An 18,776-nucleotide genomic window follows, 5' to 3' on the forward strand; every position below is an offset into this window, starting at 1 on the left:
ATTTATGACCAAAGGCTACTCATATACTGAACAGAAAAATTATTGCAGGACTGAGAAATTCTCATTCTAATTTGACTATTGTTTGGTGCTTTCCAAATTCAATTTCCTTAGGTTCTGATCAATTTGGAAACACCTAAATTGAAAAAATAAACAATGTAGCTCTCCACTGAACTGACATTTTGCTTAACTTTGAGTTTATTTCTGAGATAAACTCAAATTGTTTCAGGAATGTCTGCAACTCCTTTTGGTGATTTGTTCACAAACTTAAAACAGTTCACAATACTGTCTTTTAAAAAACACATTACAGTCTAATCACATCTCTGTTCAAATTTGGTGTCTACTGTTGCTGTTGTTCAGGTATTAGGACATGTCTCTTTGTGACCCAATAAACTACAGCATGCTAGGCTCCTCTGTCCTCCATTCTCTTCCTGAATTTGTTCAAGCTCGTGTTCACTGAGCTGGTAATGCTGTCTACCCATCTCATCCTCTGTTGCTTCTTTCTCTTTTGCCTTCTATCTTTCCCACCGTCGAGGACTTTTCCAATGAGTCAGCTCTTCACATCAGGTGGCCAAAGTATTGGAGCTTCAGCTTCAACATTAGTCCTTCCAATGAATATTCAGGGTGAATTTCCTTTAGGTTTGATCTCCTTGCAGTCCAAGGGACTCTAAACAGTTTGCTCCAACACCACAATTCAAAAGCAACAATTCTTACACACTAGGCATTGTTTATGGTCCAACTTTCACTTCCAAATGGGACTACCTGAAAAACCACAGCTTTGACAACACAGACCTCTGTTGGCAAAGTGATGTCTCTGTTTTTTAATACACTGTCTAGGCTGGTCATAGCATTCCTTCAAAGGAGCAAGCATCTTTTAATTTCATGGTTGTAGTCACCATTAACAGTGATTTCAGAACTCAAGAAAATCTGTCACTGCTTACACTTTTTCCCCTTCTAACTGTCATGAAGTGATGGGAATGGATGCCACGATCTTAGTTTTTGGAATGTTGAGTTTCATGCCAGCTTTTTCACTTTCCTCTTTCACACTCATCATGAGACTCTTTAGTTCCTCTTCACTTTCTGCCATTAGAGTGGTATCATCTGTAAATCTGAGCTTATTGATATTTCTCCCCGTGATACTGATTCCAGCTTGTGATTCATCTAGCCCAGGATTTCACATGATGTACTCTGCATATAAATTAAATAAGCAGGGTGACAATATACATCTTTGTCATATTCCTTTCCCAATTTTGAACCAGTCAGTTGTTCCATGTCCAGTTCTCACTGCTGCTTCTTTACCCAGATACAGGTTTCTCAGGAGACAGGTAAGGTGGTCTGATATTCCCATCTTTTTACGAATTTTCCAATTTGTTGTGATCCACACAAAAATGGAAGAAAAACTTCAGTTCAAGCTTAGATAATCAAGCTATCATATTAAGGACTGAACACCAATGTGTTGTCAAGTTATGTTCAGCATTTTAACCATATTTTTCTACTTATCCTTTTGGGCAGGGAGAGGGGAGTTTGTTGATTAAATCATCTGTTATCAAATGAATGTTTGCGTCCCCTCCCCCTCCTACTCCAAATTTATATGTTTGAGGCCTTAACCTCCAATGTGATGCTATTTGGAGGCAGGGCCTTTGGGAATAATTAGGTTTAAATGAAGTCCTGAGGATGAGGCTCCCATAAGGGGATAGTGTCCACATAAGAGGACAAAGAGAGAGACTACAGAGTTCTCTCTCCCCTGTAAATGAGGACACAGTGAGAAGACAGCCACCTACAAACCAGGAAGAAGGCCTTCACCAGGAACCAAATCTGCTAGCACCTTGACCTTGGACTACCCAGAAACCAGGTCTGTGAGAAATAAATGCCTGTTGTTTAAGTTACCCAGTCTATGATATTATGTAAAAATCACAGCATTTTTACATTTTTTTCTGTTACTATTTTTTTTTTAAGTCTGAAGACTGAAAAATAGTGAAAAGACAGAGAGGATCTATTACCAAAACAAGATGAGTCAAATTATGGATATAAGCCTAATTGGTCCCACACCTATGTTCATTCTGCATATATAAAAGACGTGACTCTAGGTTATAAAACAGTTTTGAAATCTGACCTAAACTATTAGCAATTAGGCTTCTAGAATATTGCAGGGATGTAGTAAAATACATTTCACATTAACTAGTACACTCTAGTTCCTGAAGAATTATGGATGGAGGTTCAGGCCATTGTATAGGAGGCAGTGATTAAGACCATCCCCAAGAAAAAGAAATGCAAAAAGGCAGTCTGAAGAGGCCTTACAAATAGCTGAGAAAAGAAGAGAAGCTAAAGGCAAAGGAGGAAAGGAAAGCCATACCCATTTGAATGCAGAGTTCCAAAGAAAGCAAGGAGAGATAAGAAAGCCTCCCTCAGTGATCAACGCAAAGAAATAGAGGAAAACAATAAAATGGGAAAGACTAGAGATCTCTTCAAGAAAAGCAGAGATACCAAGGGAACATTTCATGCAAAGATGGGCTCGATAAAGGACAGAAATGGTATGGACCTAACAGAAGCAGAAGATAGAAAGAAGAGGTGGCAAGAATACTCAGAAGAACTATACAAAAAAGATCTTCAAGACCCAGATAACCATGATGGTGTGATCACTCATCTAGAGCCACACATCCTGCAATGTGAAGGCTATGAACAAAGCTAGTGGAAGTTATGGAATTCCAGTTGCGCTATTTCAAATCCTAAAAGATGATGATGTGAAAATGCTGCACTCAGTATGTCACCAAATTTGGAAAACTCAGCAGTGGCCACAGGACTAGAAAAGGTCAGTTTTCATTCCAATCCCAAAGAAAGGTAATGCCAAAGAATGCTCAAACTACCACACAACTGCACTCATCTCACACGCTGGTAAAGTAATGCTAAAAATTCTCCAAGCCAGGCTTCAGCAATATGTGAACCGTGAACTTCCATATGTTCAAGCTGGTTTTAGAAAAGGCAGAGGAACCAGAGATCAAATTGCCAACATCATCGAAAAAGCAAGCAAGTTCTAGAAAAACATCTATTTCTGTTTTACTGACTATGCCAAAGCCTTTGACTGTGTGGACGACAACAAACTCTAGAAAATTCTCACAGAGATGGGAATACCAGACCACCTGACCTGCCTCTGGAGAAATCTGTGTGCAGGTCAGGAAGCAACAGTTAGAACTGGGCATGGAACAACAGACTGGTTCCAAATCGGAAAAGGAGTATGTCAAGGCTGTATACTGTCACTCTGTTTATTTAACTCATATGCAGAGTACATTATGAAAAATGCTGGGCTGGAGGAAGCACAAGCTGAAATCAAGATTGCTGGGAGAAATATCAATAATCTCAGATATGCAGATGACACCACCCTTATGGCAGAAAGTGAAGAAGAACTAAAGAGCCTCTTGATGAAAGTGAAAGAGGAGAGTAAAAACGTTGGCTTAAAACTCAACATTCAGAAAACTAAGATCATGTCATCTGGTCCCATCACTTCATGGGAAATAGATGGGGAAACAGTGGAAACAGTGGCTGGCTTTATTTTCTTGGGCTCCAAAATCACTGCAGATGGTGACTGCAGCCATGAAATTAAAAGACACTTGCTCCCTAGAAGAAAAGTTATGACTAACCTAGACAGCATATTACAAAGCAGAGACATTACTCTGCCAACAAAGGTCTGTCTAGTCAAAGGTACAGTTTTTCCAGTAGTCATGTCTGGATGTGAGAGTTGGACTATAAAGAAAGCTGAGCACCGAAGAATTGATGCTTTTGAACTGTGGTGTTGGAGAAGACTCTTGAGAGTCCCTTGGACTGCATGGAGATCCAACCAGTTGATCCTAAAAGAAATCAGTCCCAAATAATCACTGGAAGGACTGATGCTGAAGCTGAAACTCCAATACTTTGGCCACTTGATGTGAAGAACTGACTCACTGGAGAAGACTCCAATGCTGGGAAAGACTGAAGGCAGGAGGAGAAGGTGATGACAGATGATGAAATGGTTGGATGGCATCACGAACTGGATGGACATGAGTTTGAGCAAGCAAGTTGGCGATGACAGGGAGGCCTGGCGTGCTGCATTCCATGGGGTCTCAAAGAGTTGAACATGACTGAGCAACTGAATAGAACTGAACTGAGTACACTCTAAAACTGAATGATTTCCTATCAGAAGGGAAAAAAGAGGTGACATTTGACACTCAAATAAAGAACAAAGGAAAGCTTATTGCACAAACAGAAGCCTCAATACCTTAAAACAGAAAACTGTAGACTGTCAGCAAGTGCACTGTGATTTATAAAACACAAGGAAAGCTAATCTTTAGCTTGAGTTGATGCCATTCAAAAGCTTTTTAATGCTGCTATAATTACGACACAACATGGAATGAGAATATTCAGGGTATACTTGAGGAAAAGATATGAAAATTTATGCAATTTAAAATGAAAGTTCCTTTCATTTGAGATGCAAGTAATTCCACCTACAAACTGATATGTTTACTCCAGACTTTCTTAAAATTTGTAACACCAATTTTTCTCAATAAATGGTTTCTATGTCTCAAATATGAAAATATGCTTATATAATGTAACTAAGAGAGTCAATTCTTAGGTTGATAAGAAGTCCGGGGTCCCTGAGGAGGAGGAGGATGGGGAGGAGGAAAAGAAAAGGACACATGTTTTTTTCTTTAAGCCCAGAGCTGATGATTACACAACAAAACAACTCAGCTTAAACTCTGTACTAAGGATTATATAACAACAATGTATCACCGATTCAATGGACATGAATTTGAGCAAGCTCGGGAACTGGTAATGGACAGGGAAGCCTGGCGTGCTGCAGTCCATGGTATCACAGAGTCAGACAGGACTGAGTGACTGGACTGAACTGAACTGAACTGAACTGAACATAACCTGCTTGAGGACGTGTTTCTCCTTCTTGAGAACCTTCTGACTAATCCTGTCATCTTAAAATGTATATTGTGGGAGTGGGTCTTATAAAATCTTTTTATTGTTAGTTCTAATTCCGTTACTTTAAAATGTATATTATGGGGGTGGGTCTGATAAGGCCTTTACAACCTTTAAACATTCTTTTGATTTACTGTAATAACCAATTACAAAAGTATATAGCTCCCTTTGCTAAGACTAGCAGGGGGCACTGTCCATCCCCTTCTGATGTTGGTGTCAGAAGCTTTCTCTGTCCCTTTTTCACTTTAATAAAACTCTGCTACACAAAAGCTCTTGAGTGATCAAGCCTGGCTCCTGGTCCCGAAGCTAAATCTTCTTTGGCGATCACAAATCTAACATTGTTCACTGTAAGCTATCAGAGCTAAAATTCATAATTCAACCTTTAAAATCATCATGCAAAAAAGCACACTTAAAAAACACTAAATGAACTATGGACACTATCAAAATCAACTCTCCTTTCAGTGGTAAAATAGAACACAAAATGGTACACATTTCACACATAGAAATATTTAGGCTTTATTGTTTACATAAGAAACTTATTTTAAAAAGTAAGTCACTACTAGGTATAAAATAAGCTACCAGGATTTATTGTACAGCACAGGGAATATAGCCAATATTTTATAATAGCTCTAAACGGACTCTATATAAACAGGGGCTTCCCTGGTGGCTCAGATGGTAAAGAATCTGCCTGCAATGTGGGAGACCTCAGTTTGATCCCTGGCGTGGGAAAATCCCCTGGAGAAGGAAATGGCAACCCACTCCAGTATTCTTGCCGGGAAAATTCCATGGACAGAGGAGCCTTCTTTATTGTAAGTTTCAGGTGTACAACATAGTGATTCAACATTTTTGTAGAGTATGTGCTTAGTCGCTCAGTTGCAACTGACTCTTTGCAACCCTATGGACTATAGCCCGCCAGGCTCCTCTGTCCAAGTACTAATAACTGTGGTTCAATTTCATTTTTGTATTTATGTAGAAATGAATTATTTAAAAAACCTCAATTAAAGAATAAAGAAGAATGTTAAGACTTATTATCAGCACACCCTTCAACCATATTCAAGCCCAGAATTAGGTGCCATTTAAATAAAGTGATTTTTCAGAATCTGGCTCAAGAGACTTACATGACTAGAGTGAACTAAAAATTGTACCCATCACTGTGATCAAAAGTCAGAAGAAAATATTCAGCATCCCTAGCACACGAAGAGACTGTTTCCAAGCTCTTGGACTGCAAGGAAATCCAACCAGTCTATTCTAAATGAGATCAGTCCTGAGTGTTCATTGGAAGGACTGATGTTGAAGCTGAAACCCCAATACTTTGGCCACCTGATGCGAAGAGGTGACTCTTTTGAAAAGACCCTGATGCTGGGAAAGATTGAAGGCAGGCGGAGGAGGGGACGACCGAGGATGAGACGGTTGGATGGCATCACCGACTCAATGGACATGAGTTTGGGTAGCCTCCAGGAGTTGGTGTTATACAGGGAGACCTGGCGTGCTGCAGTTCATGGGGTCACAAAAAGTCGGACACGACTGAGCAACTGAACTGAACTGAAGAGTAAGACAGCTGGTAGTTAAAATGTAATAAAGCCCAGAAACAATGCACACCAGCATAACACAAATTTAAGACAACTGGCTCCTATCTTCTATTTGGCGCATCAAGTTAAAGTTATCCCTTTCTCCTGAAATAGGATGGAGTGGTGAAGAGATAGAGGATCAGCCCCTGCCAAGAAACAGCAAGCAATCCAGTCTTGGGGGAGAGAGAGGTAAAGAATGGTTTTCAAGTCCCTAGACCAACTACTCAGACTCCCAATGTTTTCAGCTCAGGCCAACAAACTGTATGTCAAATTAGGGAGATTCTTGAAATCCCTGCCACTGTCTCGGGAGTTCTATCCAATGACAGGTCATTTAACTGTCAGTAAAAAAAAAAAAAAAACAAAAACAAAAACCACCAGACAGAATCGAACCATAGCCAGCAATAGATTTCGATAGTGTGGCTGGTTATCTGTTATTTCATTAATCTCACTACATACAACACAGTCCCACATATTTACTGGATTGAATTTTCAGCCTCTATATGCTATTTTATGCATTTCTGATTGGATCAATCATTAAATAGGGCTAAACTTTGCAACTACTTAATGCTACTGAAAACCTCCCTGAAAAACAATTTTCTTCTTTAGTCTCTAAACATCATAGACAAAGGGTTGAGAGCACAACTTCTGGAACATAAATACCATTCTAGATTTTGGCTGCAAAATACAAGCTTCTCTTTTGGTTCAACAAATTTTTTCAATATCACACCTATAAAAGAGAGCCCAAGCCTTGATCAACTGGACTAAATATAAAAGATTTTGCCCCCCTCAATGCAGTTATTTTGATATTTATAAAATAATTTCATTTTAACACAAGGTTACCATGAATAGGGGCTTCCAAGTGGTACAGTTGTAAAAAATTTGCCTGCCAATGCAAGAGACACAGAAGACATGGTTCAAACTCTGGGTTGGGAAGATCCCGGGAAGAAGGAAATGGCAACTCACTCTAGTGTTCGTGGCTAAAAAACCCCATGGACACAAGAGCCTGGCAGGCTATAGTCTATGGAATTCCAAGAGTCAGCTACAACTTAGTGACTAAACAACAATTATGAATTTAGCATATAATTATGTTGAGCTATATTTATTTAAGTGTCTTAATTTTATATCCCTAGCCTAAATTATGCACCTAAAAATACTTTTTAGGTCTACAGACAAGGCTCAAATAAATGCAGAAAAAAAGACACCAACTCAATCAATTCCCTACCTGAATACAAAGGTTCCATATTACTATTAAAAGGTTTGCATATCCTTCATGATATTATTTGTGCTAAAGTCCACTAATTAGGAAGATATTACAAATTCACCAATGATTTTAAAGTTTGAATTTTAAATTTATATTATACTCCTTTTTTCCTTATAGATGTGATACTGGCTTTTTCTTTTTTGGGAGTACGGTTCATTTACAACATTGTGTGAGTTTCTGGTGTACAGCAAAGTGATTCAGTTATATTTCTGGTGACTGCGTATGTGCGTACAGTGACTATATATTTTTAAGTATCTTTCTTTTTGGTGATATATACTAAAATATATGCAAATGAAATAAAGTAAGATGTCTGGATCATCAAAAAAGCAATAGAGTTCCAGAAAAACATCTATTTCTGCTTTACTGACTATGCCAAAGCCTTTGACTGTGTGGACCACAACAAACTCTAGAAAATTCTCAAAGAGATGGGAGTACCAGACCACCTGACCTGCCTCTGGAGAAATCTGTATGCAGGTCAGGAAGCAACAGTTAGAACTGGACATGGAACAACAGACTGGTTCCAAATAGGAAAAGGAGTACGTCAAGGCTGTATATTGTCACCCTGATTATTTAACTCATATGCAGATTACATCATGAGAAATGCTGGGCTGGAGGAAGCACAAGCTGGAATCAAGATTGCAGGGAGAAATATCAATAACCTCAGATATGCAGATGACACCACCCTTATGGCAGAAAGTGAAGAGGAACTAAAGAGCCTCTTTATGAAAGTGAAAGTGGAGAGTGAAAAAGTTGGCTTAAAGCTCAACATTCAAAAAACGAAGATCATGGCATCTGGTCCCATCACTTCATGGGAAATAGATGGGGAAACAATGGAAACAGTGACAGACTTTATTTTCTTGGGCTCCAAAATCACTGCAGATGGTGACTGCAGCCATGAAATTAAAAGACACTTGCTCCCTGGAAGAAAAGCTATGACCAACCTAGACAGCATATTACAAAGCAGAGATGATACTTTGCTGACAAAGGTCCGTCTAGTCAAAGCTATGGTTTTTCCAGTAGTCATGTCTGGATGTGAGAGTTGGACTATAAAGAAAGCTGAGCACCGAAGAATTGATGCTTTTGAACTGTGATGTTGGAAAAGACTCTTGAGAGTCCCTTGGACTGCAAGGAGATCCAACCAGTCCATCCTAGAGGAAATCAACTCTGAATGTTTATTGGAAGGGCTGATGCTGAAGCTGAAGCTCCAATACTTTGGCCACCTGATGCAAAGAACTGACTCATTGGAGAAGACCCTGATGCTGGGAAAGATTGAAGGCAGGAGAAGAAAGGAATGACAGAAGATAAGATGGCTGGATGGCATCACTGACTTGATGGACATGACTTTGAGCAAGCTCTGGGAGTTGGTGATGGACAGGGAGGCCTGGCGTGCTGCCATCCACGGGGTCGCAAACAGTCAGACACGACTGAGCGACTGAACTGAACTGAAGATGTCTGTTGGTTTGGTTTAGTCACTAATTCGTATCTGACTCTTGTGACCCCATAGACTGTAGCCTGCAGGCTCCTCTGTCCATGGGATTCTCGAGGCAAGAATATTGGAGTGGGTTGCCATTTCCTTCTGCAGGAAGTTGTCTGGGGTTTGCTTCAAAATAGCACTGGAGTGGGGAAGAAGACAGGGGTACAAATGAAACTATGGATATGAGGATCATTATACTACTGTCTACTTTTGTGTGTGTGAAATGCTCCATAATAATGTTACTGTAACATTTTTCCATTCTCTCTATATAACTGAGTAACATTAGCATACACTTACTCAAGAAACCTATCAGTTCATTTTATAGACATGCTTATTGAGTGCACCCATGGATTCCTCCCTGACCTGTCCTTAATGGACACAGAATAAGATTCACCAGTCCACACTATGAATGGCAGATACTTAATAAATAAGATGCTGAATAAACCAAAGAATTAATCCAATATGTAACAGTCTTTGTCAAAGGTCTGAAACATTCTGATTTTAATTATTCCGATGTGCACAATCACTGAAAGAAAATAAGACTATCAGTTTGGTGGTAAGCTGTTTATTCTAGTAAGGTGATGTCAGTCAACAAATTCAGAATGATCACACCTGTCTTTAAAATATCTGGGTAAGACTCATACAGGCATTTATATTTGATACTATCAAGACATATTCAGGTTAATTACAATAAAGTGATAAAAAAAAACTTACTATGCTCTTTATATTACCTTATTAAACCATAAAATTCTGCAACCTAGTATTCTGATTAAAGCATATTAACCATCATAAAACTGTATTTAACCAGCAGAATGAACTATATGCAATAATTAGCTAACTTTTCTGGTTAACTACTATCCAAAAGGATTTTGTGTTTGCTTAATCCCTTGTTCTTAAACTACACTAATATACTGCCTCACATTTGAGATTCAGCAAAGTGTATAGAATATTTTCATGGACATTATTTGCTTCAAAAACAACTACATGACAGAATTTAGTGTTATTCAAATTAACAAACTATTCTGGGAACAGAGTATATTCTTAAGTTTGACATGGACAATAAAGATTTAGGAGGAAAGTACTTGAATTCTCGATGCCAGTAGTGCCAAAGGCCTAAAGAATGATTAATAATTCTAAAAAACTTTTAGAAGGCTATGGACATACTCCCCCTCACCAAAACACACACAGGCAAATTCTAACTCACAAATCAGACCCTAAAATCCAGGTCAGTCGCCCTTGATATAGAAAGTTGAAGAACTAACTGAGACACAGAAGACAGGGAGAAGGACTTCAAAGTCATAGAATCATGTGGCTTTGTGGCATCATCTGTCTCACATGTAGGCACATACATTTGGACCACCCTTTAAGAAATGTAAGTGATCCCCTAAATCCAACAGGCCTAGTAAGTCTTCTTTACTTGAAAGGAAAAAACAAAAAAACCCTATACGTGCAAAGATGTTATTTTACACATACATGATTACTATATTACTTCCACCTGTGGTAACAAAGCTTTGGCTAACATTTTAGTTCACTGGTGCATCACTATCTTTTAAAACAGTGTCCCCCCACCACACCCCACACACTAGGAAGGCAGTAACAATTGAATGAATAAATGTATCAGCATACTTTCACTTAAGCCCAGCACATTCTGATAACCAAAACACTCCCAATAAGCCCATTATAACAACTAAATTAATTTTAAAGTACAATTGTCTCCAAAAGGAATTTAGATACTAATCTTCAACCATATATCCCAGAATCTGAAAGCAATGACAAAGATTCTTAAATACATGGTTTGGCTTTAGAATTAATAAATTCCTTATAAAAGTGAAAGAGGAGAGTGAAAAAGTTGGCTTAAAATTCAATATTCAGAAAATTAAGATCATGGCATCCAGTTCCATCATTTGATGGCAAATAGATGGGGAAACAATGCAAACAGTGACAGGATTTTTTTGGGCTCCAAAATCACTGCAGATGGTGGTGACTGCAGCCATGAAATTAAAAGACACTTGCTCCTTGGAAGAAAGCTATGACCAACCTAGACAGCATATTACAAAGCAGAAATGATACTTTGCTGACAAAGGTCTATCTAGTCAAAGTTATGGTTTTTCCAGTAGTCATGTTTGGATGTGAGAGTTGGACTGTGAAGAAAGCTGAGCACCGAAGAATTGATGCTTTTGAACTGTGGTGTTGGAGAAGATTCTTGAGAGTCCCTTCGACTGCAAGGAGATCCAACCAGAACATCCTAAAAGAAATCAGTCCTGAATATTCATTGGAAGGACTGATGCTGAAGCTGAAACTCCAATACTTTGGCCACCTGATGTGAAGAACTGACTTATTGGAAAAGACCCTGATGCTGGGAAAGATTGAACACAGGAGGAGAAGGGGACGACAGAGGATGAGATGGTTGGAAGGCATCACCAACTGGATGGACATGAGTTTGAGCAAGCTTCAGGAGTTGGTGATGGACAGGGAAGCCTGGCAAGCTGCAGTTCATGGGGTCACAAAGATTTGGACACAACTGAGCTCAACTGAATGGAAATAAGTTAACAAATCTGCCTTAAAAATAAACAAAAACCTATTAATCAAATCAGTTTCTCCTAACTCAAAGCGGGCCCTTTCAACCTTGTCGAACACCAAAGTCAAACTGGACCCCTTTAGGGGTTTCAGGCTTTAGGACTCCAGTGCCAACAGGGTACCTGTGCAGCCCTTCAGTAATCTGCTGCTTAGTTTCCTTACACAGAAGAAATAAACCAAATTCAGAGGTTTCCATACAGAGAGCAACAGGTGAGTCCTAGACATATCTTATTACTTCTGATACAGACAGTCAAGGAGAAAAACATGGAATGGCAAACTACCCCAGGGACATAAGAATCACCTCTCACAACAGATTTCTGGGTCAAAATAACAAAATAACAGCACTGAGAAGAATAAAGACTTCAGCAAGAACATTTAACATGATTTATACCTGATTTACATGTCATTTTCAAAAACTAACCTATCAGACTGAGTAAGATAAAGAGTATATTTTAGGAAAATATGTTCAAGAATTATGGATGTTCCAGTTAACCAATTCTTATTGCTCCACTAAGACATAATGTTGCTAGATCCTACAACAGCTGACACAATCATTCTGGTTCTTTCAAGTCACCGGAGGGGGGACAGAAAGAAAAAAAAAAAAAAATTTTCACCTAAATGAGTTAGACAAGATGATCTCTCACAAAGACAAAAAAAGTGGTGGCGGGGGGCGGGGGGGGTGGTGGTGGGGTGGTTAAGCGTATCACCAAAATCTATTTTGGGGAAAAGGATGGGTTTTATTGAACTTACATATTATAAAGTTGTATTAACTGCTTACTGAGTGGATAATTTATCCTGAATGATCTCAATATAACACAGGCTGTTTATGAAAAATCCACAGCAAACATCCCTCTCAATGGTGAAAGACTGAAAACTTTTCTCTAAGGTACAAGGCAAAGATGCCCACTTTCACCACTTCTATGTAACTCAGTACTCGAAGTTCTAGTCAGGACAATCAGCTAAGAAAAAATTTTTAAAGGCATCCAAATTGGAAAGAAAAAAATAAAATCTCTACCTGCCGATGGCACGATCTTATATTTAGAAAACACTACAAATTTCACATTGCTAGAATAAACAAGTTCAACAAAGTTGGAGGATGCAAAATCAACACACAAGATCACTTGTGTTTCTACACAGTAACAACAAACAATTTGAAAAGGAAATTTAAAAAATAATTCCATCTACAATAGAAAACACAAAAAACACAACATAAAAAATACTTAGGAATAAGCCTAACCAAAGGGGTCAAAGACTTGTATACTGAAAACTACAAAACTATGTTAGACACAAATAACCAGAATGACGTTCCATGCTCACGGACTGGAAGATTTAATATGGTTAAGAGGTCCATGCTGTCCAAAGTGATTTACAAATTTAATACAATCCCTGTCAAAATCCTAAAGGTAGTTTTTGCAGAGGATTAAAAAACCACCCCAAAATTTACATGCAATTTCAAGGGATTCCAAATAGACAAAATCATTTCAAAAATAACAGTCAGAGGATTCATGCTCCTGATTTCAAAATCAGTGCAGTTCAGTATTATCAGTTCAGTCACTCAGTTGTGTCCGGCTCTTTGAGACCCCATGGAATGCAGCATGTCAGGTTTCCCTGTCCATCAACCAATTCCCGGAGCTTACTCAAACTCTTGAGTAGGTGATGCCATCCAACCATCTCATACTCTGTCATCCTCTTCTCTTCCCACCTTCAATCTTTCCCAGCATCAGGGTCTTTTCCAAAGAGTTGCTTTTTCGCATCAGGTGGCCAAAGTATCAGAGTTTCAGCTTCAGCATCAGTCCTTCCAGTGAATATTTAGAACTAATTTCCTTTAGGATTGACTGACTGGATCTCCTTGCCATCCAAGGGACTTTCAAGAGGCTTCTCTAACACCACAATTCAAAAGCATCAATTGTTCGGCATTCAGCTTTCTTTATAGTCCAACTCTCATATCCATACATGACCACTGGAAAAACCATAGCTCTGACTAGACAGACCTTTGTTGGCAAAGTAATGTCTCTGCTTTTGAATATGCTATCTAGGTTGGACATAGCTTTTCTTCCAGGGAGCAAGTGTCTTTTAATTTCATGGCTGCAGTCACCATCTGCAGTGATTTTGGAGCCCAAGAAAATAAAGTCTGTCACTGTTTCCACTGTTTCCCCATCTATTTGCCATGAAGTGATGGGACTGGATGCTATGATCTTAGTTTTCTGAATGTTGAGTTTTAAGCCAACTTTTTCACTCTCCTCTTTCACTTTCATCTAAGGTAATCACAATGTGGTACTCGCACAAAAACAGACAAGAAGACCAACAGAGTAAAACAGAGAGCCCAGAAATCCTTCCTTCCATATATATGGTCAAATGATCTTTAAGGGCGCCAAAAACACTCAATGGGGAAAGGAAAAGTTCCTTCAAAAAACAGTGCTGGGAAGTGTGCTTTTCTACACACAAAAAATGAAGTTGGAAGCTTATCTTACACCATACACAAAAAATTAACTTAAGAGGTATTGAAGATTTAGATGTACGGTCTAAAACTATAAAACTCCTACAAGAAAACATAGAGGAAAGTCTTCATGACACTGGAGTTGGCAATGATTTCTTAGTTCTCATATCAAAAGCACAGGCAACAAAACCAAAATCAACAAACAGGACATATCATACTTTAACAACTTCTGCGCATCAAAAAACACCATCAAAGGAATGAATAGGCCACGTATGAAAAGGGAGAAAATACCTGTAAATCATGTACTTGATAGGGAGTTAACATCCAGAATAATGGATTTCTATAATTCAACAAGAAGAATCAAATTAACTCAATTTAAAAATGCATAAAGGACTTTAAATAGACATCACTCCAAAGATGACATACAAGTGGCAGGCAAAGAAAAGATGCTCCATATCACCAATCATTAGCAAAATACAAATCAAAGTCACAGTATCATCTCACACCAGTCAGGATGACTGCTATCCAAAACACAGAAAACAACAAGTGTTGATGAGGATGTGGAGAAACTCAAACTCTGTAACCCTCTTAACAGGACTGTAAAGTGGTGCAGCTGGTATGGAAAACAGTTATGAAAGTTTCTCCAAAAATTAAAAATGAAACGAAACTACCATATGATCTGGAAATCCCATTTCTGAGTCTATGTCCAAAAGAACTGAAAGAAGGGTCTTAAAGAGATGTTTACATACCCATATTCATAACAGCACTATTCACAATCGCCAAGAGGTGGAAGCAGCCTGTATGTTCACTGACAAATGAATGGATAAACAAAATGTGGCATATCGGTGATGGAATATTATCCACCCTTAAAAAGGAAAGCAATCCTGTTATGTGCACAGCGTGGGTAAACCTTGAAGACCTAATGCTAAGTAAAATAAGCCAGTCGCAAAGAGACAAAGTGATTCCATTTATGAGGTATCTAAAGGAGTCAAATTCACAGAAACAGACAGAATAGTGGTTACTAGGGACTGGGGAGTTGGGGATAGGTTGTTTTAGGGGTACAGAGTTTCAGATTTGCAAGATAAAAGTTTTGGAAATCTGTTTCATGACACTGTGGAAAAAATATATATATATATACACACACGCATATATAGAACAATACTGAACTGCACATTTAAAAGTGGGTAAAATTAGAAATTTTATGTTTCTTAGGTAATAATGATTTGTTATGTTATTAACATTTATTGAAGTAGTCATACTTCAATATGGTAATTATTAGGTAGAGTTTAAAAAACACTAAAAAATCCAGGATAGTAATGCCTGAAAGCTTCTGAATAGTATTACAGATTTTAAGAAAGTAAGATTATTAAAAATCCCACTTACCTCGGCTTGTCTCTTTTTTCTCTTTGTCTTTCAAAATCTCGTCCTCTGTCCTTTCCATCTCTTGGTTTTTCCTCTATCCTGTCTTTCAATTTATATTTTTCTTTGTATTTTTTCCCCAGAGCAATATCTTCCTGTATAGGAGGGGGAGGGCTAGGAGTTCGAGGTCCTTTCTTCTTACTTTGGTTGCTTTTTGAATTCCTAAAGTTAACACAAAGCTGTCAGAAGTCTAAAGACTTTTAGAAGGTGAAATAAGGTGTTTTTTGTTTTTTGTTTTTAACAAAGCATGATTAAAGAATGGTTAGCACTCCTTTCAGTAACTTGCCATTTACTATTTTATATACTAGTAATCAATATCCCCCCCCCAACAACAACAAAAAAAAAACAGAGAAATGAGGAAAGATTTACTTGCTACCTATTTCATTAACAGTGCTTACTATATAATTTTAAAAGGTAGATTTCTGAGAAAAGAAAGAGGTGGAATAGGAAGAGATTCAGGAAAGAAAATGTCATTAAAAAAAACTGAAAAAATTTTAAGATTATAAAAAAGTAGATAGAAAAGTAAAAATCACCTACAATTCCATTACCCAAGGACAGCCAATAGTAACACCATGGATAAACGTCCACACTTTTTCTGTCTCTTTTCCTTTTTTCCTCCCTGCCCACCCCCATATGCACAGTCATAATGCAATGTTTTTTAAAAATTGTCTGTACTAAATACAGTATTGGTACATTTCTATAACAAAAAGTGGATTCCTATAATTATTCTTATGGACTGTACAGAATTCCCTTAATAGATATGCTCTATAACTTCTTTCAACAATTTCACATTTATAAGGTTTTTAGGTGGCTTCCATGTTTTCAGCATTATAAAGGACATCAAGTATAAATGAAACCCTAAGCATTATTAGTAAATATTTATTTAAATCTTTGTTTTGTATCTTAAATATTCATTTAAACCTTTTCCAACTCTTAGACTACAGAGATGATCTTTTAAATTTTAGAATTTTGTCTTTCATGGTTTTACTCCATCTGGAACTAAGTGCTATAACTCTGAGCCCTTACACATTACAAATTGTCTGTCTTCATACCTTGACAGTGGTTTGACTGAATACTAGAGCATTTCAGAATGATATCCTTTTCCCTCAGAGCTCTATAAATACTGTTACACTATCTTGCAGCATTTAGTGTTTTGGATGAAAAGTCCAAAGAGTCAATTACTTTTCCTATGCAGGTTTTTCAGCTTTGCTGTTGGTATGCTTGTAATACATTATTCCTTGGAAATTAAAATTTTCATCAAGATAAATCTAGGTTTTCTTTTTTAAACTTTTCCAGTACTCAATGTGCTGTTTCAATCTGAAACCTTAAGTGTTTTGCTCATTGTTTTTCCTATTCTTATTTCATCCGTTCTCCATAGGACATAGGACCTCCTAAAAAGACCTATGGTCTCACTAGGTCTCTCTAGTGTGCTTTATTGCAGTTACTGCATATCTCCTAGGCCACTTCTCCATTATTTTTCATTATTCCCATCTCTCCCTTTGCTTTCCAGTATCTTAAATGTGTTTTCAAATTCAGTAAGTTTTCTTTTATTTCTAAATTTGGCAATCTCATTATTCTGCTATTCCCAGTACAAAAATCATTTTCATTCCAAAATATCCTTGTTCACAGACTGCTTTAATTTTTTCACGATCAACTGCTCTCAACAGATCAATGCAATATCCTCTCAAATCATACTAAAATTTTGAATGAATTTATTGTCTAAATTCATTCCTATTTTCTGAAACATGGATGGTCAGTCTGGTACTGAGTTTTAAAGGAGTCCTTTCTTTTCAGATATCTGGAAAGTTTTCACTAGCTATATATTTCAGTACCTATTGATATTTATAAATGATGACCTAAGCCAAAATCCCAGAACTTACTACCTGTGACCTAGAGTTCTCTAGCCCAAGATTCCTTAGCTAAATTAAAAAGTAACCAGTAGTATCTTCCTCAAAATTGCTGATGAAAAACAGATAAAAAAAGGCAACTGACTCAGAGTGGGCATTCAGAAAATTTGCCTTAGTCTTTCTCCCTACTTATTATCACAGACAGGGTAAACCATCTAGCAAGTCAGAAATTATTAAAATATGACCAAATCTGCTTTTCATCTTCGTCTTCTGCCAAAAACCATTATTAGCTACATTATCTCACTGCATATTTATGAGATGACTGAAACTTTTAAAGTATTTAACAGATAAGTGATAAATGTCTTTTTCATTTAAAAGACACACTGGGGGTGGGGGAGGGAAGCAGAAGAGGAAGGGGACATGTATACTTATAGCTGACTCTAGTTGTTGTATTGGAGAAGGCCATGGCACCCCACTCCAGTACTCTTGCCTGGAGAATCCCATGGATGGAGGAGCCTGGTGCGCTGCAGTCCACGGGGTCTCGAAGAGTCAGATACGACTGAGCGACTTCACTTTCACTTTTCACTTTCATGCACTGGAGAAAGAAATGGCACCCCACTCCAGTGTTCCTGCCTGGAGAATCCCAGGGACGGGGAGCCTGGTGGGCTGCTGTCTATGGGGTCGCACAGAGTCGGACATGACTTAGCAGCAGCAGCAGTTGTGGTATAGCAAAAACTGAAACATTGTAAAGTAATTGTCTTCCAATTAAAAAAATGACACACTAATCAACAGTTGGTACAGATAGTATCAAAATTACTAAAAAGCCATTTTTAACCATTATCATTTCAAAATGATAGAGGAATTCTTGACACAAACTGTATTTTCACATTACTGCCTGTGACAGAGACTAACTAGGTATTTACTAAACTTTTGTCCTGGCCATACTGTTGAACAATACTCTAGACATTTATAAAGTTAGATGTGACCAAATGACCAAGTTCTGGCCAAAAGAACATAAGAAGAAGTGATGTATACCACTTCCAGGCCTAATTAATAAAAAAGCCTCTCATATTCCAGGTAATTATAGACTATATAACTAAATAAGTACAATACTCTTTTTTTCTTTGCATATTTCATTTTTTGATCCCAATAATATAGGATAGTGAAGCCACAGTCAGGAGCTTAGTTACTCAATATCCATGTATAGGAGAGTCACCTCTTAATCAGAAACACCCATTTC

At 37.9% G+C, this 18,776-nt stretch overlaps 1 protein-coding gene across 9 annotated transcripts in view; it reads right to left on the bottom strand.

The window, feature by feature from the left end:
* The window catches only part of ZC3H13 (zinc finger CCCH-type containing 13), a 103,566-nt gene that overhangs the window by 40,269 nt on the left and 44,521 nt on the right, over positions 1-18,776 (bottom strand). For 7 of the 9 annotated variants that reach the window (XM_061434564.1, XM_061434563.1, XM_061434562.1 and 4 more), the window contains one exon: positions 15,654-15,851. In XM_061434564.1, coding sequence (XP_061290548.1) covers positions 15,654-15,851 — 198 coding nt within the window. Of the gene's footprint in view, positions 1-14,561; positions 14,616-15,653; positions 15,852-18,026; positions 18,272-18,776 lie in introns of those variants that run through there. The other 2 variants (XM_061434567.1, XM_061434568.1) reach the window with 2 other exon arrangements.

The sequence above is a fragment of the Bos javanicus genome, chromosome 12 (genome assembly GCF_032452875.1).
Source record: "Bos javanicus breed banteng chromosome 12, ARS-OSU_banteng_1.0, whole genome shotgun sequence".
NCBI lineage: Eukaryota > Metazoa > Chordata > Mammalia > Artiodactyla > Bovidae > Bos > Bos javanicus.